At 43.4% G+C, this 20,859-nt stretch overlaps 1 protein-coding gene across 2 annotated transcripts in view; it reads left to right on the top strand.

Annotated features, from left to right (window-relative positions):
• The first annotated feature begins 7,763 nt into the window (after positions 1-7,763).
• Positions 7,764-20,859, top strand: part of SH3GL3 (SH3 domain containing GRB2 like 3, endophilin A3) — a 135,768-nt gene continuing 122,672 nt past the window's right edge. Inside the window, exon 1 of one of the 2 annotated variants that reach the window (XM_025437082.2) lies at positions 7,764-7,963. In XM_025437082.2, coding sequence (XP_025292867.1) covers positions 7,919-7,963 — 45 coding nt within the window. In that variant the 5' untranslated portion in view covers positions 7,764-7,918. The remainder of the gene's footprint in view (positions 7,964-20,859) is intronic. The other variant, XM_049108512.1, reaches the window with a different exon arrangement.

Raw genomic sequence — 20,859 nt, forward strand, 5'->3', positions numbered from 1 at the left:
ACCAGTAATCAAAGGGTCAATGTAAATAATCATAGCTATTGACGACTAAAGTGCAGCTGCTGCTTTTTACCCAGACCTGTCTCATTTGCCTTTCATGTGAGGCTTGCCTTCCTATCTCCTCCTTCGGCTGCTTCTAGAAGAAACTCTTATCTTGCCGCAGACTCCATGTCTCAGTGACTGTCTTTGCTGCGCATGGGGCAGACGAATGGACTTGGGCTTGATCACGGGTACTCTTCTGGCCCTGGGAGCACCACACTAAACACAGAAGAATAATTTCTTGCCCTTCTCCAGCTCAGCTGTCCAACATGGGAGCCAGTAGCCCCATGCGGGCATGTAAATACTCATTATATAAAATGAAAGACTGGGAGTGGCAGTGGCCAACTCTTAAATGATCGAAAGCTACAGTTAGCTAGTAGTTGTCAGTATTGGACAGCAAGGATACAGAACATACATGGCCATTATCACAGAAAGTTCTACTGGATGGTGCTGCCTCAGAGCTTTTGTTCATTCTGGTCATGGAGAGAGACAATAAAAAAGACTTTAAATGGATATTAAAACATCAGGCAGAGTAAAGAGCTATGAAGGAAAATAAAGTAAAGCTGGACAGATAGTAATGGAATTGGGATGCAATGGGCTGCTACGGTGACTGCTGGCTCTAATGGCCATCTCTTCTTTCTTGACATTGCTCCTTTGGAACCATGACACCCTGACCTATTTGTTCTCATACCTCTCTGGCTAAGGCCATAGTGATGGAAGAGACCTTATTTAGATTCATACAGTAAGAACCAGAAGAGGACTCATTAGCTGAAGTCCCAGATGTGCTCCGGGATCTCAAGGCAATCTTCACACCACCCAGATGAGCGGCTGTGACATGGCCAGAGGTACAAGGGTGCTTTTTAAAAGCTTTGACATATAAGTAAAAGACCTGTAAGGAAGCGCGGTCTAAACTGCTGAAGGCTGACCTCTGTCACTTCTCAGGAGCACCACAAGGTGTCAGCAGTAGCTTACAAAAGTTGCAGCCACCACTCACAAGCCCCACCCCCAGAACAAAGTGAGCATCCATTTATTACAAGGGAAAGAGTCTTCCTCTGGGGGTAAGTGTGAGCATGAAAATGGCACCTATGTAATTAACAAAGGCTAATTAGAATAACAGCATGATCCAGAATGCTAGCTGCCTGTGTACAGAGGCCAAAATAATGGGGTAATGTTGATAACTCTGATATGCATTGATGCACTACTTAATTATATTTGCTTTCACTGTTGAGATGGTGCCCTTCACCCAATTTCATTTTTGCATAAATCAACACACTTCAGGTTTTTTTTTTTCTTTTCTCCCTCTATATTTTAAAATGAAAAGATTTCCCTGGCCTCTTCTTGAACTGATCAATTGATTTTCTGTTAGCTTCACGCAAAAACAATAAGTGAAGAAAATCTATACATTTGTCCTCAGTTGTGATCTTGCAAGTTCAAGGCAAACTGCCATGTTCAGCATCTGGGATTCATCATGTCTGCTCTGTTACCTCATCGATGGGCACATATCTTTCCCAGATGTACAAAATAAAAGGCCTATGAAGTTACAAGAAAAGCAAAACAGTATCCATGCTCTCAACTTCCTGTTGTAGCCAGGTATGTGGGGATAGTAAAATGAGGGGAAGGGCACTTCTAGGTCTAGTTTGTCCAAATACGTGGCCTATTGCACAAATGTGGTGGAGAGCCACATGCTTGCATCCATGAGTAATTGAGGGTGACTCTCCTGAAGGGCGCCTGAGTGAGAGCTTTTTATTTATTTTTAAGATTTTATTTATTTGAGAGAGAGAAAGAGAGAGAGTACAAGTGGGGCAAGCAGGAGAGGGAGAAGCAGACTCACCGCTGAGCAGGGAGCCCAATACAGGTCTCCATCCCAGGACCCTGAGATCATGACCTGAGCCCAAGGCACCTGCTTAATGGACTGAGCCACCCAGGTGCCCCTGTGTGAGAGTTTTCTTTAGGGAAAAAGAGAGAGACAAAGCTGGAAATTGAGAGGTCATGGTCAACCTAGCACCTTAGGATTATCTGAGACACCATGATTTGAACTTAGGTCTTCATGATCTGCCTAGAACTGCAATTTGGACCTTGTATCAGTCCACATGTTTAATGACATAAAATTCACAGCAAATGGAACATATAAGTCCATGTTACTTTGTCCTCTCCCCCCTTTTTTTTGACAAGACTTTCCTCTAATGACCACAGATTAGGGAGCAATATATATCAATTTGCACTTAGAACTGTTCCAATCAAAAAAAAAAAAAAAAGGAACTGTTCCAATCTTTCATGCACTAATTTTACATCTGGGAATCTATTCTAAGGAACTATTGCTAAATACAGAAAGAAACCTTAATATGGAAAAATATGTTTAATGTAGCATTATTTAAACCATGAACAATTTGGGGAAAAAACTTTTAAATTGAGTAACAATAGAAAATAATTAAATTTAATGATGTCTATATAATGGGTTATTAAGTTGTCATGAAAATGATGTGTGAAGACTAGACCAAATATAAAATGCTCATGTAATTAAGAGAACAAAGAAAATAAAGTAGTTTGTACAGTTGTGACAGTATGTTTAAATTTTGCATAGGAAATAGACTATTAAAGAAAAACATGCCAAAATACTAAGAGCAGTTGTTTCGACAGTGATTGCAAAGGTAAATTTTCCTTTTTACTTTCCAACAGTTTCCACATTTTCTTTAAGTGTTATTATATAATGGGAAATACGTACTTATGAAAACAGTTATTTTGAACTTAAAATAATTTTACTATTCCTTTATTTCAAAATTTCTGTTCAAATTGTCTTCTCCTCATCTGTGCCTCCCTAACTTAAAACCCATACTTTGCAGCCACTGGTTGATATTTTTTTTTAAAGATTTTATTTATTTATTAATGAGAAGCACACTGAATGAGAGAGAGAGAGAGAGAGAGGCAGAGACACAGGCAGAGGGAGAAGCAGGCTCCATGTAGGGAGCCTGACATGAGACTCGATCCCGGGACTCCAGGATCATGCCCTGGGCTGAAGGCGGCGCTAAGCCGCTGAGCCACCTGGGTTGCCCACTCGTTCATATTTTGCTTCCCAGGAAGGAAACTGGACTCTGGTCTTTGCTGTAGACTTCTTGGGTGGCTGGGGCCAGAGCATGAGCTGGTCTAAGCTGAAGGAAGGACAGGAAGACTTAGTTTATGTGCGCTGGCCATGGCTTGTGCTAGTCATGCTATGGCTTCCATATAATGTTTAATTATTGATGTTGACAGAGAATAGAGGTTCATGTATTTCACAGAACAATGGTAACCAGTGGTTGAGTAAAAATTGGGCATATAATTTCCAAAAGCAAAGGGAAAAAAGAAGTAAAGAAAAATCTGAGTAAACAATTAGATACTAGTGACAGAAGGAACTATTTGAAGGAATAAAAAAAAAAAAAAAACCCTAGATAACATGCCATAACATGACAAAACCAAGATCAAATATACTCTTTTCATAAGAAATGTGAATGCTTTAAATCTCTCTCACAAAAGGCAAAGACTTGTTTTGGCCCCAAAACAAAATTAAATTTTATTGTTTATAGAACACGTGCCTGAAGCAAACTGAAAGGTCAAAAGTAAAGGACCCATACTTGAAAGCTGCCAAGAGAGCAGATTTTCAATATTCTCACCATTTAAAAAAAAGATAATTATATGAGGAGATGGAAGTGTTACTTAACCTCACTGTGGTGATCATTTGACAATATATACATGTATCAAATCATCACAGGTTTACACATTAAAATTACACAATGTCCTATTATCAATTATGTCTCTATAAAGCTAGACAAAAGGGACCAAAAAAAGAATAGTTAAAACATATGAAATGCATATAAACAATAAATAGGGATATAAAAATTGATATGTGACAAAGTAAAAATAGAAGCAAAAAGCCATAAACAGGGATCCCTGGGTGGCGCAGCGGTTTGGCGCCTGCCTTTGGCCCAGGGCGCGATCCCGGAGACCCGGGATCGAATCCCACATCGGGCTCCCGGTGCATGGAGCCTGCTTCTCCCTCTGCCTGTGTCTCTGCCTCTCTCTCTCTCTCTGTGACTATCATAAATAAAATTAAAAAAAAAAAAGCCATAAACAGGACAAAATAGGTTACCTTCTATGGATAAAATTCCAAACCACAAGAAGATACAACAGTTATAAGCAGAATACCACAGCACTGAAAAACCTTTACAGCTCAACTCCCAAACATAAGGCACAAACAACATATCATAATCAGAGCAAGAGACTATAGACTGTCCCTCTCAGTCTTTCCTAATTGAAGGGAAAAAAATCAGGATACAGAGCATTTGAAGGATAAGTCCAGAAGACTTGATTTATGAGATACATAATGAGGTATGTCATCCTGTTTTAGACATTAATCAGTATGCTTCCCTCCCCCTCCACCCCTACCCAGGCTCTCCTGCTCCCACCCACACAGGGAGATATGAGTCATTCACCACAGGACCAGACACAAAGACTGCACATACTAGACTCAAGAGCTGGCCTAAGCACAAGACAGAGAAATGTCAGTGCATACTCTACTCGAATAGCACTCTGCATCAGGGAAGGTAAAGGTGTCAGGAGAGCCAAGGACCACAAAGAAATGAACAGGAGAACACCCAAACCTCTGCCAGAACGTGGGCCATCTATCCAGAGTGCCAAAGACAACCACGGCATCCCTCTTGTCATTGTCCTGTGAAGACCCCAAATGCCCAAAGATTCTTTAGTTTAGAATAACACTTATGTGTGCCTCAAGGCTCTCCTACTGATTTCTTCTCATGTAGGCAACTGTCAAATGGCCCAAGACATTTGTATGCTCCTCCCTAAACAGACTGAAGAGCTTGGGGGATGGTGGGTGTTGACATACAGAGCAAACCTTGAACTGGCCAATGTGGCTCTAGCTAGCTTGAGTTTGAAATCTCACTCTGAGCTAGGACTTTCAGTGGAACATGTGCTTCCATGGTGGATAAAGAGAAAAACTGTCCCATAGAAACAGAACACACATTATTTCAAAACTCTACAGTACATTTGTAAAATGTAACATAGTAGGCTATGAAAAAAACCTTAGGGCCTGCTATTTGGCAATAGTACAAGTCTAGAATTTCCCATACAATGAATATAAGAAATCAAACCACATAGAAAATATTAAAAACATTTAGATCAAACAGGGCATTAAAACTGCAATCCCAAGTTTATTTAGAAAACAATCAGAAGAACTGTATCACATAATGAAAACAAGGTGTGAAGCCAAAGCCGTACTCAGAAGAAAATTTATAGCTTTATATGTGTTGATTATAAAACATAAAAGAATAAAAACATATAAGCCACATATTCTATGGAAGAGATTAAGGAGTCCCCAAATAAAGGTTAGTGGGCATTTGTGTTGCTGTTGTTCTTAGATAATTTTCTTTGCTGCCTAGTCTCTGAAGCTGCTTCCTATATTAGGGAGATCCACCATGGTGTGGATCTTAGACATCTAGAGCCTGGGCATATCATCTAGATTTAGCCAATCAGATGCTGCCCCCCTGGAACTCTCAATCTAGCGTGAGCCTGAAGGAAGCAGGGAATAGTTTAGCATTCATTCTGGTAGCCACAGCCAGCTTTCAAGGCCAAGTCAGCACATCCCAAAGGGCTGCCCCTGGACACGCTGCGGATGTGACCACTGAGATTCCCATTCCTGCTTACTCCCCCATGTGGTCCCCTATGGCTCTCCAAATCTCTGGGCCACCTGATACCCTTCTCCAATACATTCTTTTTCAGCTTACATTAACCAGGGCCAGTTTCTTTTGTTAACAACTTCAATCTCCTGAGCAAAACAGAAGGAAACAATGTATAATAAAGAAAGAAATTAACGATAGAAAAAAAAAATCTATGGCCATGATGAATAAAGTCAAGAACCCTTTTAAAAGACCAATAAAACTGGTAAACCTTCTCATGAGTCTAATCACTGAAAAATTAAGGCCACAAATAGCTTTACAAAGGAAAAAATGTGCATGAAAAATTATTAAGTTTAAAAATGAGATACAGTGTACCACTTCATGCCTGAATAAGAGAAATTACCAAAATTAACTGGATTAGGAAACTTCAGTATATTATCAACCATGGAAGAAATGCCAAGAAGGTTTTGTTTTTTGTTTTTTGTTTTTTGTTTTTTTTTTTATATATCACTCTTTTCCCAAAGGGCACAGAGCTGGATTAGTTTAGGTGCAAATTCTCCAAATCTGTGTTATTTAAGCAATTCTGACATGGAGAAGGAAGGCAGATGAGCATGTTTCAGGCAGTCCTGGACCAGCCCAGGAAAAGGGGACCCTGACAGTAATCCCTGTGGCCAGCTGCCCTCAGTGTAGTGGTTCCCTTGGAGGGGAGCCTTTGGTTGAGTGGGATTCAGCCTGTTGTGTGGACAGGCCACCTTGTTATGCTATTCTGATCCAGTGATCCCCACCCTCACACATTCCAGTTATCTGTGGCTGGTGTCAGCCACCTGTTGGCCAGTCAAGCCCATGGCACTCCCTTAAACTACATTAATTAATCCTTGGGATGTCACCTCTATCTCCTCACCTCACTCACTTCACCTTCTCCAACACCACAGAAAGAATGCTTCTGCTCACTCCTGTCCACAGCCTCTAAAGGCAAGGGAGGAAAGAAGCACAGGAAAGTGTAGTTACCACAAATCCTTCCTGGGATGAAGTCAGGGATAAGGGAATCAAGAGCTAATGGCAAAGGGCTTTTTCCTGGGGAAACGCAGGATGCCAAAAGTGGACGCCAGGGAACAGCAGGTGTAAAAGCAAAAGTGTTGGGTAAACCATGGCTCCTGGTCATCCCAGATGGGTCTTGCTGAGGGCTCAGAGAAGAGGAGCCTCTTTCTCTCAGGTGGAGCCTGGAGGAAGAGGATGTTTGTTTCTCCAGTGTTAAGCGCGCCAAGAGTGGGCTGCAGGTCTCGGGACCTCTGGAGGCAGGGTTCTGTGCAGATGCTGACCTGGTGAGGGGCAGCTCTGGCACAAGGATGCACAGTATGCTCCAGGCCCCGGGATGGGCCTCAGTGTGCAAAATGACTCCGTAACCGATGCAACTGGTAGGAATTACCGAGGGGGCGGGGTCCCGCGCGTGGTGGTTCCTCCGGGGTGGGGAGCACGGGGTTCACAGCTCCTTGGAGACCCCTGCGCTTAGCGAGCACTGCATCCATCAGCAAATTACCCGTTAACTGCTGGTTCTCCTGGAAGGCCACAGTCATGTGCACCCGGTGCGCCGGGGCACCGCACAGGGTGAGGAGAAACTACCCCGCCGCCCTCCTCCCGCAGGTCCCCCCACCCCCCATCCCCGTCCGGTCGGGTTTCTGTACCTCTAGGCGGACTTGGGGAGCGTCCCTGCCTGAAAACGGACCCCCACCCAAACTGCGCCTGGGGGAGGCACGCTGCGGGCGAGCAAGGGCAGGTTTCGCACCGAGTCCCAGAAGCAGGAGAGGTGCGCCCTCCCTCCCCGCGCGTGGCCGTGCCGCAGCCCCCGCCCGCAGGCAGCCCTGCGTGGGCCCGCCCCGACCCACACCCGGGGGCTCCCCACGCCGGCCCCGCCGCCCCGCCGCCCGGCGCCCGGGTCTCCACGCAACAATGAGGCGTGGGCGGCCCCGGCGGCCTCATTTGCATACCGCCGCCGCCCGGCCAATGGGCTGCGCAGGGGCCCCGGAACGCGGTGTTGCCATCTGCGTGCGCGCGTGTGTGCGAGTGTGACAGCGGCGGTGGCCGTGGCCCTGGCCGTGGGAGGCGGGCCCGGCGGAGCCCAGCCGCGCGGGGACCGGCCAGGCGCCCGCTCCCCCAGCGCGTCGCGCCCGCGCGGCCCCGCGGAGCCCGGAGACCCCCAGCGCGGGCCGGGCGCAGCCGCGATGTCGGTGGCGGGGCTGAAGAAGCAGTTCCACAAAGCCAGCCAGGTAGGGGGGCCCGGGGGAGGTCGGCGGGGGCGACCGGGCGGCCGCGGTCCCCCGAGGCTCGAGGCCTCCGGCGACCCGAGGGGCCCCTCCCGGGACGCAGAGGTGCCGGGGAGGGCCCCGCGGCCCCGGGCCGGCCATGCCCCGAGCGCTGTCACTCGGCGGGCGCCCGAGGGCCGGGGCGGGGGCGGCGGCGGCGGCGGGGGCGGCGGGGGCTCGCGCGGGAGAGGGGCGTGCGGAGGCCTGCGCGCTGCGCTCGGCGCCGCCCCCCGGACCTGCGCTCGGCAGCCCCCCGGGGCGCATCCTGCGGCCTCGCGGCGGGTGCGGAGGTCGGGCCCGCGCGCGCCTGGAGGGGGACCGCGCCGCGCCCCCGGGCCGGGGCTCCCCGTGGCGGTGCCTCGCCTGCGCGCCGTCCTGGCGCCGCCGGCCGGGCTCCTGCTCCCGGGGGGCCGCGGTCTGGCTCGCAGACGCCGGCAGACCCGTAAACAAACAGTGGTAGACGCACCTCCACGCGCGGAGCGGGCAGACAGCCCGATGGGGGCGTCCGGGAAAGCTTCCCGGAGGAGGAGACGCGGCGTTTGGGAATTAAGTAGGAGCAGGGATGGTGGTGGTGGCGGGGGAGGTGGCAGGGAAGGGGGAAGGGCGTTCCGAGTGGGGGAAACCGGGAAAACAGGAAAACAGGAAGGGAGGCATGAAATTGCTGTGTGTGCGTGAGTGTGTGTGTTGACAAGCAAATTTGTATTCCGAGATTGCAGTCTCTTCCGGCCATGGCATAGCTCGCATTGTAGAACCTATCCCACACCTGCAGCCCGGGATCTGTTGCTCTGTCTCGTCCTCCGCCCCCCCCCCCGCCCCCGCCCCAGCCCCCCAATTTGGCTAGCACCAAGGTGGACAGATTTCATTCAGAATCCGCATTAATGAGATCTTATCCTGCTTCTCCCACAGATTGGTAAGCAGCTGAAATTAGAGGATTCTCTTCTTCTAGCCTCAGTTTCAGGCTGAGGGCACCGCTGTTCCCTCACTCACACCCCTTCCATGAAGAAACTGGGTGATGCCCAGATTCTGATTGGGGACACTGGGCGGACAGTGGTGCTATTCAGGGTGATGAGGAGTCCTGGAGGAGGGGCCGGCTGGGCGTACTCCTCGCTGGCCTTGGGCCCTTTGAATGGTCTGGGGCCATTCAGTTATCACTGGCCTTGGGGCAGGTGCATGCCCAGATCTGGGGCTCAGGGATTGAGGCCAAGACTGGAACTACAGACTTTTTGGGATTTAAGCCCTAAGTGGACATTAAAAAATGTAAGTGCAAGAAAGTCAGAAAATGCACAAGGAGCTAAATACAGACTCTAGGGAGCAGCCACATTTAGGGACAGTGTTCAGCCCAGTACTTGATAAGCAGTGTCCACTCAATAAATATTTATTGAATAAAGGAAACTTTTGGGGTGGAGGAGCACAGGAAGGAAAGAACTGATAGATGCAGGAGAGAGGAGTGTCATGGAAATGGGGTGGGGGGGCGCATTTAAAGGCAGGAGCAGTGCTGCTGTGAGCTCAGAACCAGAGCATGCTCTCGGCTTGGGCCGCCAGGAGGCTGGGTGCCACTGTGGTTAGGGCAGTGCCAGAGTAACTGCTGGCTGTGCTTGTTACATGGCCTTCCTTAGGAGGAACTAGGAGGGCCTTCCTTCCTGGCAAGGAACTGACCTGTTTTGAAGATTTTCGTTTATTTGGTAAGGACTTCATAGGAGCACATCTCAAAGATGATGGAGATAAAAGCTCTAGGGTGATTCATGTTAGTTTCTGAACACTAGCAAGCATGAATGGTTGAGATCTTAGGAAGGTATTGGCATCGGAGAAGTGTCACACTAGTGATGAGGTCCTTTAGTTTAACCACCATCAGTCCATTAAAAAAGAAAGCGAGAGTAGGTTTAATTTAGACATTTGTTGCATGAGCTGAAATCTTTTGTGCATTTATTGGAAAAGAAGGAATCACAGATTCTCTCTGCAGTTTACAAACCACGTTTTTTTTTCCGTCAAAGTATCCAGTAGATAAGTTTTTTATCTGTTCTAGAAGTCTGTCTAAGAAATCTGGCCATGGGACAGATTTGGTGGAAGAGTTAGACTGGGTTTAATATAAAAGGGAGCATGACAGTAAAAAATGCCAGACGTTCTTCTCAGACAACATTTTAACAGGAGGTTTTAATTCACATAGAACTTTCCAGGGCAGGGGAAAGGGAGTCCCAGATGATGTCAGCGGCTCGATAATTCCTAGTGGTTGTGCCACTGACCAGGTCTGTGACCTTGGGAACCTGACTTACCCCCTCTAAACCTTAGTTTTGTCTGTATCTTGGATTAGAGGATTTGGAAGCTATGTCTCTCTCTGTTTTAAAACTGATTGTAGTGATGCTTGCACAACTCTGTGAATATTCCGAAAACCATGGAATTCACCTTTATGGGTGAATTGTATGTTGTGTGGATTATATCACAGTATGTACCTCCAAGTTTTGAAATTCCTTTAAAAATTTTTTTAAAAAGATTTTTATTTATTCATGAGAGACACACAGAGAAAGGCAGAGACGTAGGCAGAGGGAGAAGCAGGCTCCCTGTGAGGAGCCAGATGTGGGACTTGATCCCAGGACCCTGGGATCACAACCTGAACCAAAGCTAGATACTCAACCATTGAGCCGCCCAGGTGCCCCCCAATTCTGAAATTCTTAATTTACTTAGAGTATTTCAGAGAAAGGATAAAGTGGATCTTTTACAAATAAGGGAACTATAGGACCATGGTGACCGAAGATGATTTTTCTCCACAATAGACAAGGTAAAATAACTCATAACCTCCTCTTTCTTGGTACCTCACTTATCTCTCAGGGGGTGGGAAACAAATCCCCTTACTGTACAGAGAACGAAAAACTGTAAACCCCAGAGATTATGCCTCATTTTGCAGCATATGGAGATCAATAGAAAAGAGGGAGAAATAAAGTAAAATGACAAGAGCACTCGTGGAGTTGATCACAAAATGTAGTTAATTCTCTTCTTCAGCATTGGAACTTAGAACCTAAGTGTCCCTTGTTCATAACTACTTTTTTTTTTCCCTCTTGAAAGGATTTTTAAGTTTATCCTCCTACTGGAAGGGATAGAGCTTGAATTATTATATTAGAGATAAATACAAAGGGGTTCAAGATGGCCTTGTGGTTTCTTATCAAACGTGGTACTTGATTAATAAAAATGTAGAGTAATTACATTACTGTTACCACTCTTTGATTTGCATTAATTATGCTTAATAATGCATAATTCATAGTGGTTTTCTTGACAATGGTCACTATTGGTACAGGATGTTCAGGCTGCACCTGGACTTCCTCTGACCTGGACTCTGTGCGAATAGCCATATTCTTTCTCTTTGAACTTCCAGGATATGTGTTCCTCAGCCCTGAGAAGTCTAGGGAAGAGTTCATATTTCCTCTTTTTCTTCTTCTGTCTCCAAATTAACCATATGGCGATAACCCTGGATGGTGGTGACCCTTGGAGGTTTCATGTTAAATTTATTTCTTTTTGCCTTATGTAGTAGTGCTCTTTAACCTTTGTCCTGTGACCCAGCAACAATAGGGAATGTGGGAATCTAACACAGCTTTTTTTTGTGGGGGGTAACTCCCCCACCCTTCTCTTTTAATGCATTAACCAGAGAAATGATGAGCAGTCATAAGAGGCCTAGACATTTTTCCTGTGACAACCCACTGCACATGCTGGCCATTTATGGGTAAACACTTCAGAGAAGGATAGTCTTTGTAAATTATGAGAATCCCTAGGGAGGCACTGAATGTCTCTTGTTTCACTGTCTTGTTAGAGAGAAAGATAAAACTGCACTTTACAAAATCCATAATGATTTATTTTTTTCTCTTAGATGCGTCAGAAAATACATGATACTTAAACAGTCTTGCTTCTTGCCACGTAGATTGCTTCATAAATTCATCTATAAATCTTTGTATTTTTTAAAAAAAATTTAAGTCAGTGTGCTAGAATAGATGTCCAAGCCAAACTGATTATTATCTTTAAACAGTATAATCCAAACATGGGGTGCCTGGGTGGCTCAGTGGTTGAGTGTTCTGCCTTTGGCCCAGGTCGTGATCCCAAGGTCTTGGGATCGAGTCCCGCATGGGGCTCCCTGCATGGAGCCTGTTTCTCTCTCTGCCTGTGTCTCTGCCTCTCTCTCTGTGTCTCTCATGAATAAATAGATAAAATCCATAAATCCATACATAAATACATAAAATACATAAAAAATACATAATCAAAACATTTCTTAAGTCTGATGACTTTTTTTTATCCCCTAAAGTAAATGTAACAGGGTGCCACTCACTTGGAATTTGATTTTAAAAGGCGTTTGAAAGCAGGGTTTTTTTTTTTTGGCTGTTTTTTTCAGATTAATTTTTTAGCTTTAGTAACAAATTGAATGTAAATGATGTTACCCAAAATTAAGTGTGGGGGGGGGAGATCATGTGTATTTGGGGGAGCATTCTTTCACCTAGGAAATTAAACTGCCAGTCAATAAGACTGATATACTACCGTATTGGTTAAATAATAGGCAAACATATTTCTGGAGGTTCTATACCAGCAAAATGTGGGTAGTTGGATTTTGCATTTCGGTGGAAATCTGGGAAGGTGTTGAGTTGGGGGAAGGGTCTGGGGGCAGCTGGGGATGGGATCAGGAAGGGACTGTTGCATTGCTAACTGTTGGGGTTCCATGAAATGCCTTTCCTCTTGCCTTGCAGTTCGCAGGGTCATGTACACATGTTGTCACCACAGCACCGATGGCAGTGACCTCTGTGAGCCTGGGATTGTTCTTTCTGGCTCTCTTTCTAATCCATTGGATGGTGGTGACTTTCCTTCGGCACTGGATAAATCTTTCTCAAACACTGATGCCTCTAAGGGCTTGCTTTGCCTGCTCAGAGCATCCATCAGTGGCAGAAGCTACTGCTCCTCCAGGCCTCATGCCTTGGGTACTCCCTCCTGAGCCTGATGGCTAAGCCGTATTTCTCACCCACATCCCTGTCGTTTCTTCCACGATTCCACAGCTGAGAAGGATCTGCCAGTTAATGAGTGGGTGCTACTCTCTTTGTCCTGGAAGGACAAACAAGGACACTGCACACTGCACACTGCCTCCCCACTGGGCTTCACACCCCATCCCTCTCATTCCCATATGGAAAAGTCCTTCCTTGGTCTGAGATCCTGCTTCACCCCATCCTATTTTCTCTCTCTCCTTCCCAGCAAAGTGTATTGAAAACATTGTCTATTGCCGCATCTCTACTTTCTCATCTCTTTCTCAGCTGGTTCCTGCCAGCTGTCTTCACCAGCACCCTGAGGCCTAGGTCTCAAGTGAGCCTCCGCCCCCCAGCTGCCACACCTTGGGGTCGCTTCCCCACCTGACTCTCAGCAGCCTGTGACCCTGTGGACTGTACTCTGCCCACAACTCCTATACTCACTGGGTTTTCCCCTGGCCTCACCTTCTTGGTCTCCTTTATTGCTCCTTCTGACCACCCTGGTCCCCATCGTTTCCCAAGGACATCCTGGAGTGCCCCAAGGCTCTGGCTTGGGTACCTCCCCCTTTCTCAGCCTCTGCCCCCACCAAGGTTTCTCATCCAGCCTCACTGATGTATAGACAATCTATACTTTGATTACTTTGTAAATTGTATTTATTTATTTTTTTTTAAGATTTATTTATTTATTCATGAGAGACACAGAAAGACGTAGAGACATAGGCAGAGGGTGAAGCAGGCTCCCTGTGGGGAGCCTGATGTGGAACTTGATCCCAAGACCCCAGGTCACAACCTAACCCAAAGGCAGAAGCTCAACCACTGAGCCACCTAGGTGCCCTGTAAATTGTATTTCTAGTCCAGGTGTTCCTTCTGAATACAAACTCCTGCAAACTCAAAAGGCACCTCTCCCCTTGGATATTTAAAAGGCTCTCAAACTTAAGATTTCCAAACTTGAACTCTTCATTTTCTCCACCCCAACATGTTCTTCTGCTGGTGGTCTCTGTCTCTGTAAATCACACTGACTGTGTGCTCAGCTGCTCAATGAAAACAAAACAAAACCCAGGATTCATCTTTGATATTTTTTCTCTCCCTCATTGGAAAGGAAGTTCATCAGAGAGTCCTTCTTCCTGGTTCTGTTTTCAAAATAAACTGCAAATGTGTTCATCTTTCTCTTATCTCTGCTGCCATGCTCCTCCTGGTCCTGGCCATGGGCTCCCCTTGCCTGGACGGCTGCAGCAGCCTCCTGCCCCGTTCCCAGACCTTTATTCCGAGTGCTACCATCCACTTACAGTGCTCACTATGCTCTTTTTAAAATGTGCCTCAGACCATATCATTCTTCTGCTTGCAAGTCTTGAATTCTTCAGTGGCTTCCAGTTGCATTTAGAATACAAACCAGACTTCCTCCTCCCCTGGCATGGGAAACCACACATCACTGGGCCTTCTCCTCCCCCTCCTGCTGGTGATCAGATGCACTGACCTCTCGTTCCCTTACTGGGCTAAGGTCTTCTTGTCTTGGGGCTTTTGTGGTAGCTGTTCCCTCAACCTGCCATGCCTTTCCTCTTGATCATTGCGGGGTGTCTCCTCCTTTTCTTTTAGAGTGCAGCACAGAATTTTCAGAGTGCCTCATCAGAGAAGTTTTCCCTGACCACCCAATGCAAATAGACATACGCCTTCACTATCACATTACCCAGGTGTTTTGAAAACCATGTCACAAATATCTTAATATTTTGACAAGTGTATTCAGTATTGTTGGTTTCCTTTATGACCCCATGTATTTTTAAGTTAAATTTTGTATTGAGGTAGTTTTGGATTAACCAGCAATTTTGAGAAATAATACAGATCCCTGTACCCTTTACATGGTTTGTTTCCCTCAGTGGTAACATTTTGCAAAACTGTAGTACGTGATGGCAACCAAGATACTTACCACTGATACAGTCAGTTTACAGTAGGCATCCATCAGCTGCGGAAGGTGATGGCCACACCTACTTCCCTCCTGCTCCCTCTCCCTCTTAACTGCTGGCAACCATTAATTTGTTTGCTTCTCTTTAATTTTTTCATTTTGAAGGTGTTGAATAAGTGGAACCATATGGTCTATAACCTTTTGGGATTGGTTTTTATCTCTATATGATACTATAGAGATTCATCTAGGTCATGGTGTGTATCAGCAGTATTCCATGGGGTGGACATCCCACAGTTTAAGCACTTACCTGTTGAGGGACATGGGGATTGTTTCCAGGTTGGGGCTATTACGAATGTAGCTACTGTAAATATATATGTACAGGATTGATTGATTGACTGACTGATTTTATTCATGAGAGACACAGAGAGAGGCAGAGACACAGGCAGGGGGAGAAGCAGGCTCCCTGCGGGGAACCTGATGCGGAACTCGATCCTAGGCCCCAGGGATCATGACCTGAGCCAAAGGGAGATGCTCAACCACTGAGCCACCCAAGTGCCCTGATGTACAGGTTTTAATGTGAACCTAAGTTTGCATTTTTCTAGGATAAATGCCCAGGAGTATAATTGTTGGATCTAATGGTAGTTAAATGATTAGTATTTTAAGAAACTGTCTCAGTTTTCCAGAGTGGCTTTACCATTGTACATTCCTCTCAGAAATGTGTGAGGGTTCCAATCCTTTCTCATCCTCCTCAGTATTTACTGTTACTATTTTATTTATTTTTAATTTCCTTGTGGTTTTAATTTGTATTTCTCTAACTGCTAACAACTTTTCATGTGCTTAGCGTACTGGCTTTCTGTATCTCCTTTTCCATGAAATGTCTGTTCATATCTTTAGCTCATTTTTAATACAGTTTTTAAAATTGTGCATTCTTTGTATTTTCTCGATACTAGTCTTTTGTTGGACGTGTGGTTTCCAAGTGTTTTCTTCTAGTCTGTAGCTTGTCTTTTTATCCTCTTAACCTGGTCTTTTGCAGAGCAGAAGTTTTTAATTTTGATGAAGTCCTATATGAGAATTTTCTTCTTTTTGGATCATGCTTTTGTTATCTAAGAACTCTGCCTAGAAAAAAAAAAAAAAAGAACTCTGCCTAGCCCTGGATCCTGAGGATTTTTTCTGCTTTTTTCTAAAAAGTTTTCTAGTTTTAGGTTTTACATTTAAATCTGCAATCCATTTTGAGTTAATTTTTAAAATAAGGCATGAGATTTGGACCAGAGATCATTTTTTTGCCCATAGATATCCACCATGGATACCAGATACCCAGATTCAACACTTGTTGAAAACCCACTGAATTGCTTTTGTACCTTTGTTAAAATCACTTAGGCATAGTCGTGTGAGCATATTCATGTCTTCTCTTTTTTTTTTCTCCCATTAATCTATGTGTATTTGTCCATTCCTTTGCCAACATAATCCCATCTTGATCACTGTAGCTACATGGTGAGTCTTGAAACCAGGTAGATTGATTCTTTCCACACTAGTCTTTTTCAAAATTGTTTTAAGCTATTCTAGTGTCTTTGTCTCAATTTTAGAATAATCTTTTCTACATCTACAAAAACACGTTTCTGAAACTTTGATAGCAGTTGCAGTACATCTGTGTATCAGTTTGGGGAGCACTGACATTTTCCCTTGTTGAGTCTTCTAGACAGTGGACGTACCCTCCATGTGATTTACTCTTGTAAATTTACAGTAGTATTTCTTCCTTTCTAATCTATATACCTTTTATTTCCTTTTCTTGTTTTATTACACTAACTGGAATCTTCAGCATTATTTGAATAAATGTGGTGCAAATGGAATCCTTACCTTGTTCCCCAACCTAGGGGAAACCATTTAGTCTTTCACTGTCAAGTGCAGTGTTAGATGTAGGGTTTTTGCAGATGTTCTTTATCACATTGGGGAAGTTCCTTTCTATTTCTACTTCTCTGAGTATTTTCTTTTATCATGAATGGGTGTTGAATTTTGTCAAATGCTTTTCTGTATCAGTTGATTTGATCATGTAGTTTTTCATTAGTTTATTAATATGGACTCCATTAATTGATTTTTGAAAATTGAACCAACTTTGCATCCTTGGAATAAAATGCACCTGGTCATTGTGTATATTTCTTTTAAATATATAGAATAAATTTATAGGAATAGAAGAATTTATTTGCTAATATTTTGCATGGATTTTTTTGTGTCTGTATTTTTCATGAATATTTTTGTGTCTGAGGAATATTGCTATTTTTTGGTACTTTGTAGGGATTTATTTATTTATTTATTTATTTAACTAGCCTCTGCCCACATGGGGCTTGAACTTATGACCCTAAGGTCAAGGATTGCATTCTCTACTAATTGAACCAGCCAAGCAACCCTACCTGTGTAGCTTTGGTGTTAGATAATACTGCCTTAATGAAATGAATTGGGAGGTGTTCTCTCTTATTCTGTTTTCTGTAGGAGATTGTATACAATTGGTCCTAATTGTTTTTTAGACATTTAGTAGAATTTTTTTTAGTGAAACGATATGTTATTAAAAGTTTCTCATTTGACCGGTGCTTGGGGTTGTGGGTTCAAGTCCCATGTTGCATGTAGAGTTTACTTAAAAGTAAAATCATTAAAAGTAGTTTCTCATTTGGGAATTTTATTAGTTTGTACTTTTTGTGGAATTGGTCTATCTCATTTAGGTTATCAATTTTATGTGTGGAGAGTTAGTATTCCTTTATTATAATTTTGTTGTCCAGAGGGTCCATAGTAATATCCCCCCCTTTCATTCCTGGTATTGGTAATTAGTGTCTTCTCTCTCTTACTTTGTCAGCCTTACTAGAGGTTGGTCAGTTTTATTGATCTTTTCAAAGAACCAGGTCTTTGTTTCATTTTCTCTGTCGTTTTGCTATTTTCAATTTCATTGACTTTTGCTCCTTATTTCCTTCTTCTGTTTGCTTTAGTTTATTTTGTTATTTATTTTATTTTTCTATGTTCTTAAGGGAAATCAGATCATTGATATTGAGGTTTTTCCTCTATCCTAATGTATGCATTGGTACTACATATTTCCCTCTTAGCACTGTGTTAGTTCTATCTCACAAATTTTGATATGTTGTATTTTAATTTTCATTCAGTTCAGTGTACTTTTTAATTTCCCTTGAGTTTTTCCCTTCGATCTATTGATTATTTAGAATTGTGCATTTTGGTCTCTAAGTGCTTGGCATTTTTCCTGTTATGTTCCTGTTATTGATTTTGATTCCATTGTCATTAGAGAACACACTCTGCATGATTTCAATTTTAAAAAATTTGTTGAGGTTTATTTTCTGGCTCAGGATATGGTCTATCTTGGTATGTGTTCTGTGAGTACTTGAAAATAACATGTATTTGTTGTTGTTGGGTGGAATGTTCTATAAATATCGATTAGGTTAATAGTGTGGAATTATTTTATATCATTATTGATTTTTCTCTCAAGTACTGTTAATTGTTGGGAGAAGACTTCATATATGGAACTATACATTTGTCTATTTCCTCTTTCACTGCTATCAGTTTTTGCTTTATATAATTTGCAGGCCCACTATTTGATCATACACATTTAGGGTTGCTGTGTCTACTTGGTGGATTTACCCATTTATTTATTTAAAGATTTTATTTATTTGTTCATGAGAGACAGAGACATACACAGAGGGAGAAGCAGACTCCCCAAGGGGAGCCTGATGCAGGACTTGATCCTAGGACCCTGGGATCATGACCTGAGCCAATGGCAGAGGCTCAACCACTGAGCCACTCAGGTGCCCCCTCCCCCGCAATTTACATTTTTAAATCCATTGTTATTGTAGAATGCCACTCTCTGTCTCTGGTTATATTCTTTGCCCTGAAGTCTTCTTTATCTGATATTAATATAGTCAATTCTGTTTCCTTTTGTTAAATGTTTGCATGATACAATATTTTTTCATCTATTTACTTTCAATCTGCCTATATTACAATATTTGAAGTAAGTTTCTTGTAGACAGTTAAGCCATGCTTTTTAATGTAGTCTGCCAGTCTGTCTTTTAATTGAGATATTTAGACCACTTACATTTAATGTGATTATTTATACCTTAGGGCTAAAGGATACCATTTAATTGTTTTTCGTTTGTTGTGTGTTTTATTTCATGTTTTCCTCCCTGCTTTCCTGTACATTACTCATTTTGATTTAATATACAGTTGACCCTTGAACAATAGGGGGATGAGGGGTGTCCCTGCAGTTGAAAATCCACATATAAGTTTGACTCCCTGAAAACTTACTTACTGACAGATTGCTGTTGACCAAAAGCCTTACTAATCACATAATTAATTAACACATATTTTGTATGTTAAATGTACTATACACTGTTGTTTTATAATAAAATAAGCCAGAGGAAAGAAATTGTTACTAGGAAATCATAAGGCAGAGAAAATACATTTGGTATTTGGTGGTATATATGTGTATTTGTTGGAAAACAGCGTGTATAGGTGGGGGAGAGTGGTACAGGGTGGTAGCAGTGGCCCCAGGATGCTAATCTTTTGCAGCCTGGTGGTCTCAGCTCAGCAGTAGTAGTCCCCAGGCAGCAACGTAGACCTGGAGATACAGTACAGCTGCTCCATCTGCCTGGAGGTGTACACTGGCCTGTGACCAATGGCAGCAACAGGCACACCTGGATGTATGGGCTTGGGGAAGATGGTATAGCTGGAGGGAGGTGGGGGGCTCTGAGTTCTGTGGCTGCCCTGGGGCAGCCCTGGAGCCTGAGTGTGTAAAGGACTCCAGTGGTGAGAGGGCCAGGGAGCCCCCTAGACCCATCAACCCCCTCAATATACTAGATGACATACAGCCATGCCTGGTTCTGGATCTATAGAGGAGCTGCTGACTGCTTCCACCCCTGAGTTAGGGCGGCAGGCTCAACCTCTGCACCTGTCTCCTTTGATTAGGTCCGGTGGAGCAAGGGGTGGACAGTTGTGAATAAACATTTTGTGGCTGTTGTTAACCCTTAAAAAAAATCTGCATATAGTGGACTCCTTCAGTTCAGACCTGTGTTGTTCAAGGGTCAACTTTATAGTGTTTTTGAGTGTATCTTTTTGTATAGTATTTTCAGTGGCTGCTCAAGGTATTGTATTCTAGCTATATAATTTATCAGAGTCTACAGTGTCATAATTTTACCAGTCTTAGTGAAATGTAGATTTATCTCCCTTTATGTCCAATTATTCTCCTCCATTTATAATATGATTGTGTTAAATATTTCCTCTCTGTTAAATATTTACTCTGTATATATTTGGAAACACATCAGTGTCCTATGATTATGATTTTCTCCTCATCACTTAATCATCAGTGATTCTGCTTTCGTCATCAAACATAATTTAGAAAATTCAAGAGGCAGAGTCTATACTAATTACCATATATTTTCTTCCCTCCTTCCTGATATTTCAGGGTTATTTCTTTCAAACTTTCCTTTCTGTTTTGAGAAATTCCTCCAGCCCTAATCCTTAGGATAGATCTGCTGGCAACAAATTCTCTTAGTTTTTTTGCATCTGAGAATATCTTGATTTTCCCTTCAGTCCAGAAGCATACCTCCTCTAGTTATAGGATTCCTAGTTGACCACTCTTTTCTTTTAGCACTGAATAGTGTGCTGTTTTCCTCTGACTTCAGTGATTTCTGATGAGAAATCTATAATTTGGATGGTGTTTTCCTCTATATGTCAGGTATCATTTCTTTCTCAGTGCTTTTAAGTTTCTTTCTCTTTGGTTTTTAGAAGTTTGACCATGTTCTTTTGGTGTGGGTTTTTTTGTTTATCCTGCTTGGGGTTCAGGTAGCTTCTTCTTCTTTTTTTTTTTTTTTTTTTAGGTAACTTCTTGAATCTGTATGTTTATGTATTTTGCCAAATTTGGAAATTTTCAGGCTTCTTTTAAATTTTTAAAAGAATTATTTATTAGAGAAATTAGAGCATGTGGAGGGGAA

This window comes from Canis lupus, chromosome 3, assembly GCF_003254725.2.
Source record: "Canis lupus dingo isolate Sandy chromosome 3, ASM325472v2, whole genome shotgun sequence".
In the NCBI taxonomy this organism is placed as follows: domain Eukaryota; kingdom Metazoa; phylum Chordata; class Mammalia; order Carnivora; family Canidae; genus Canis; species Canis lupus.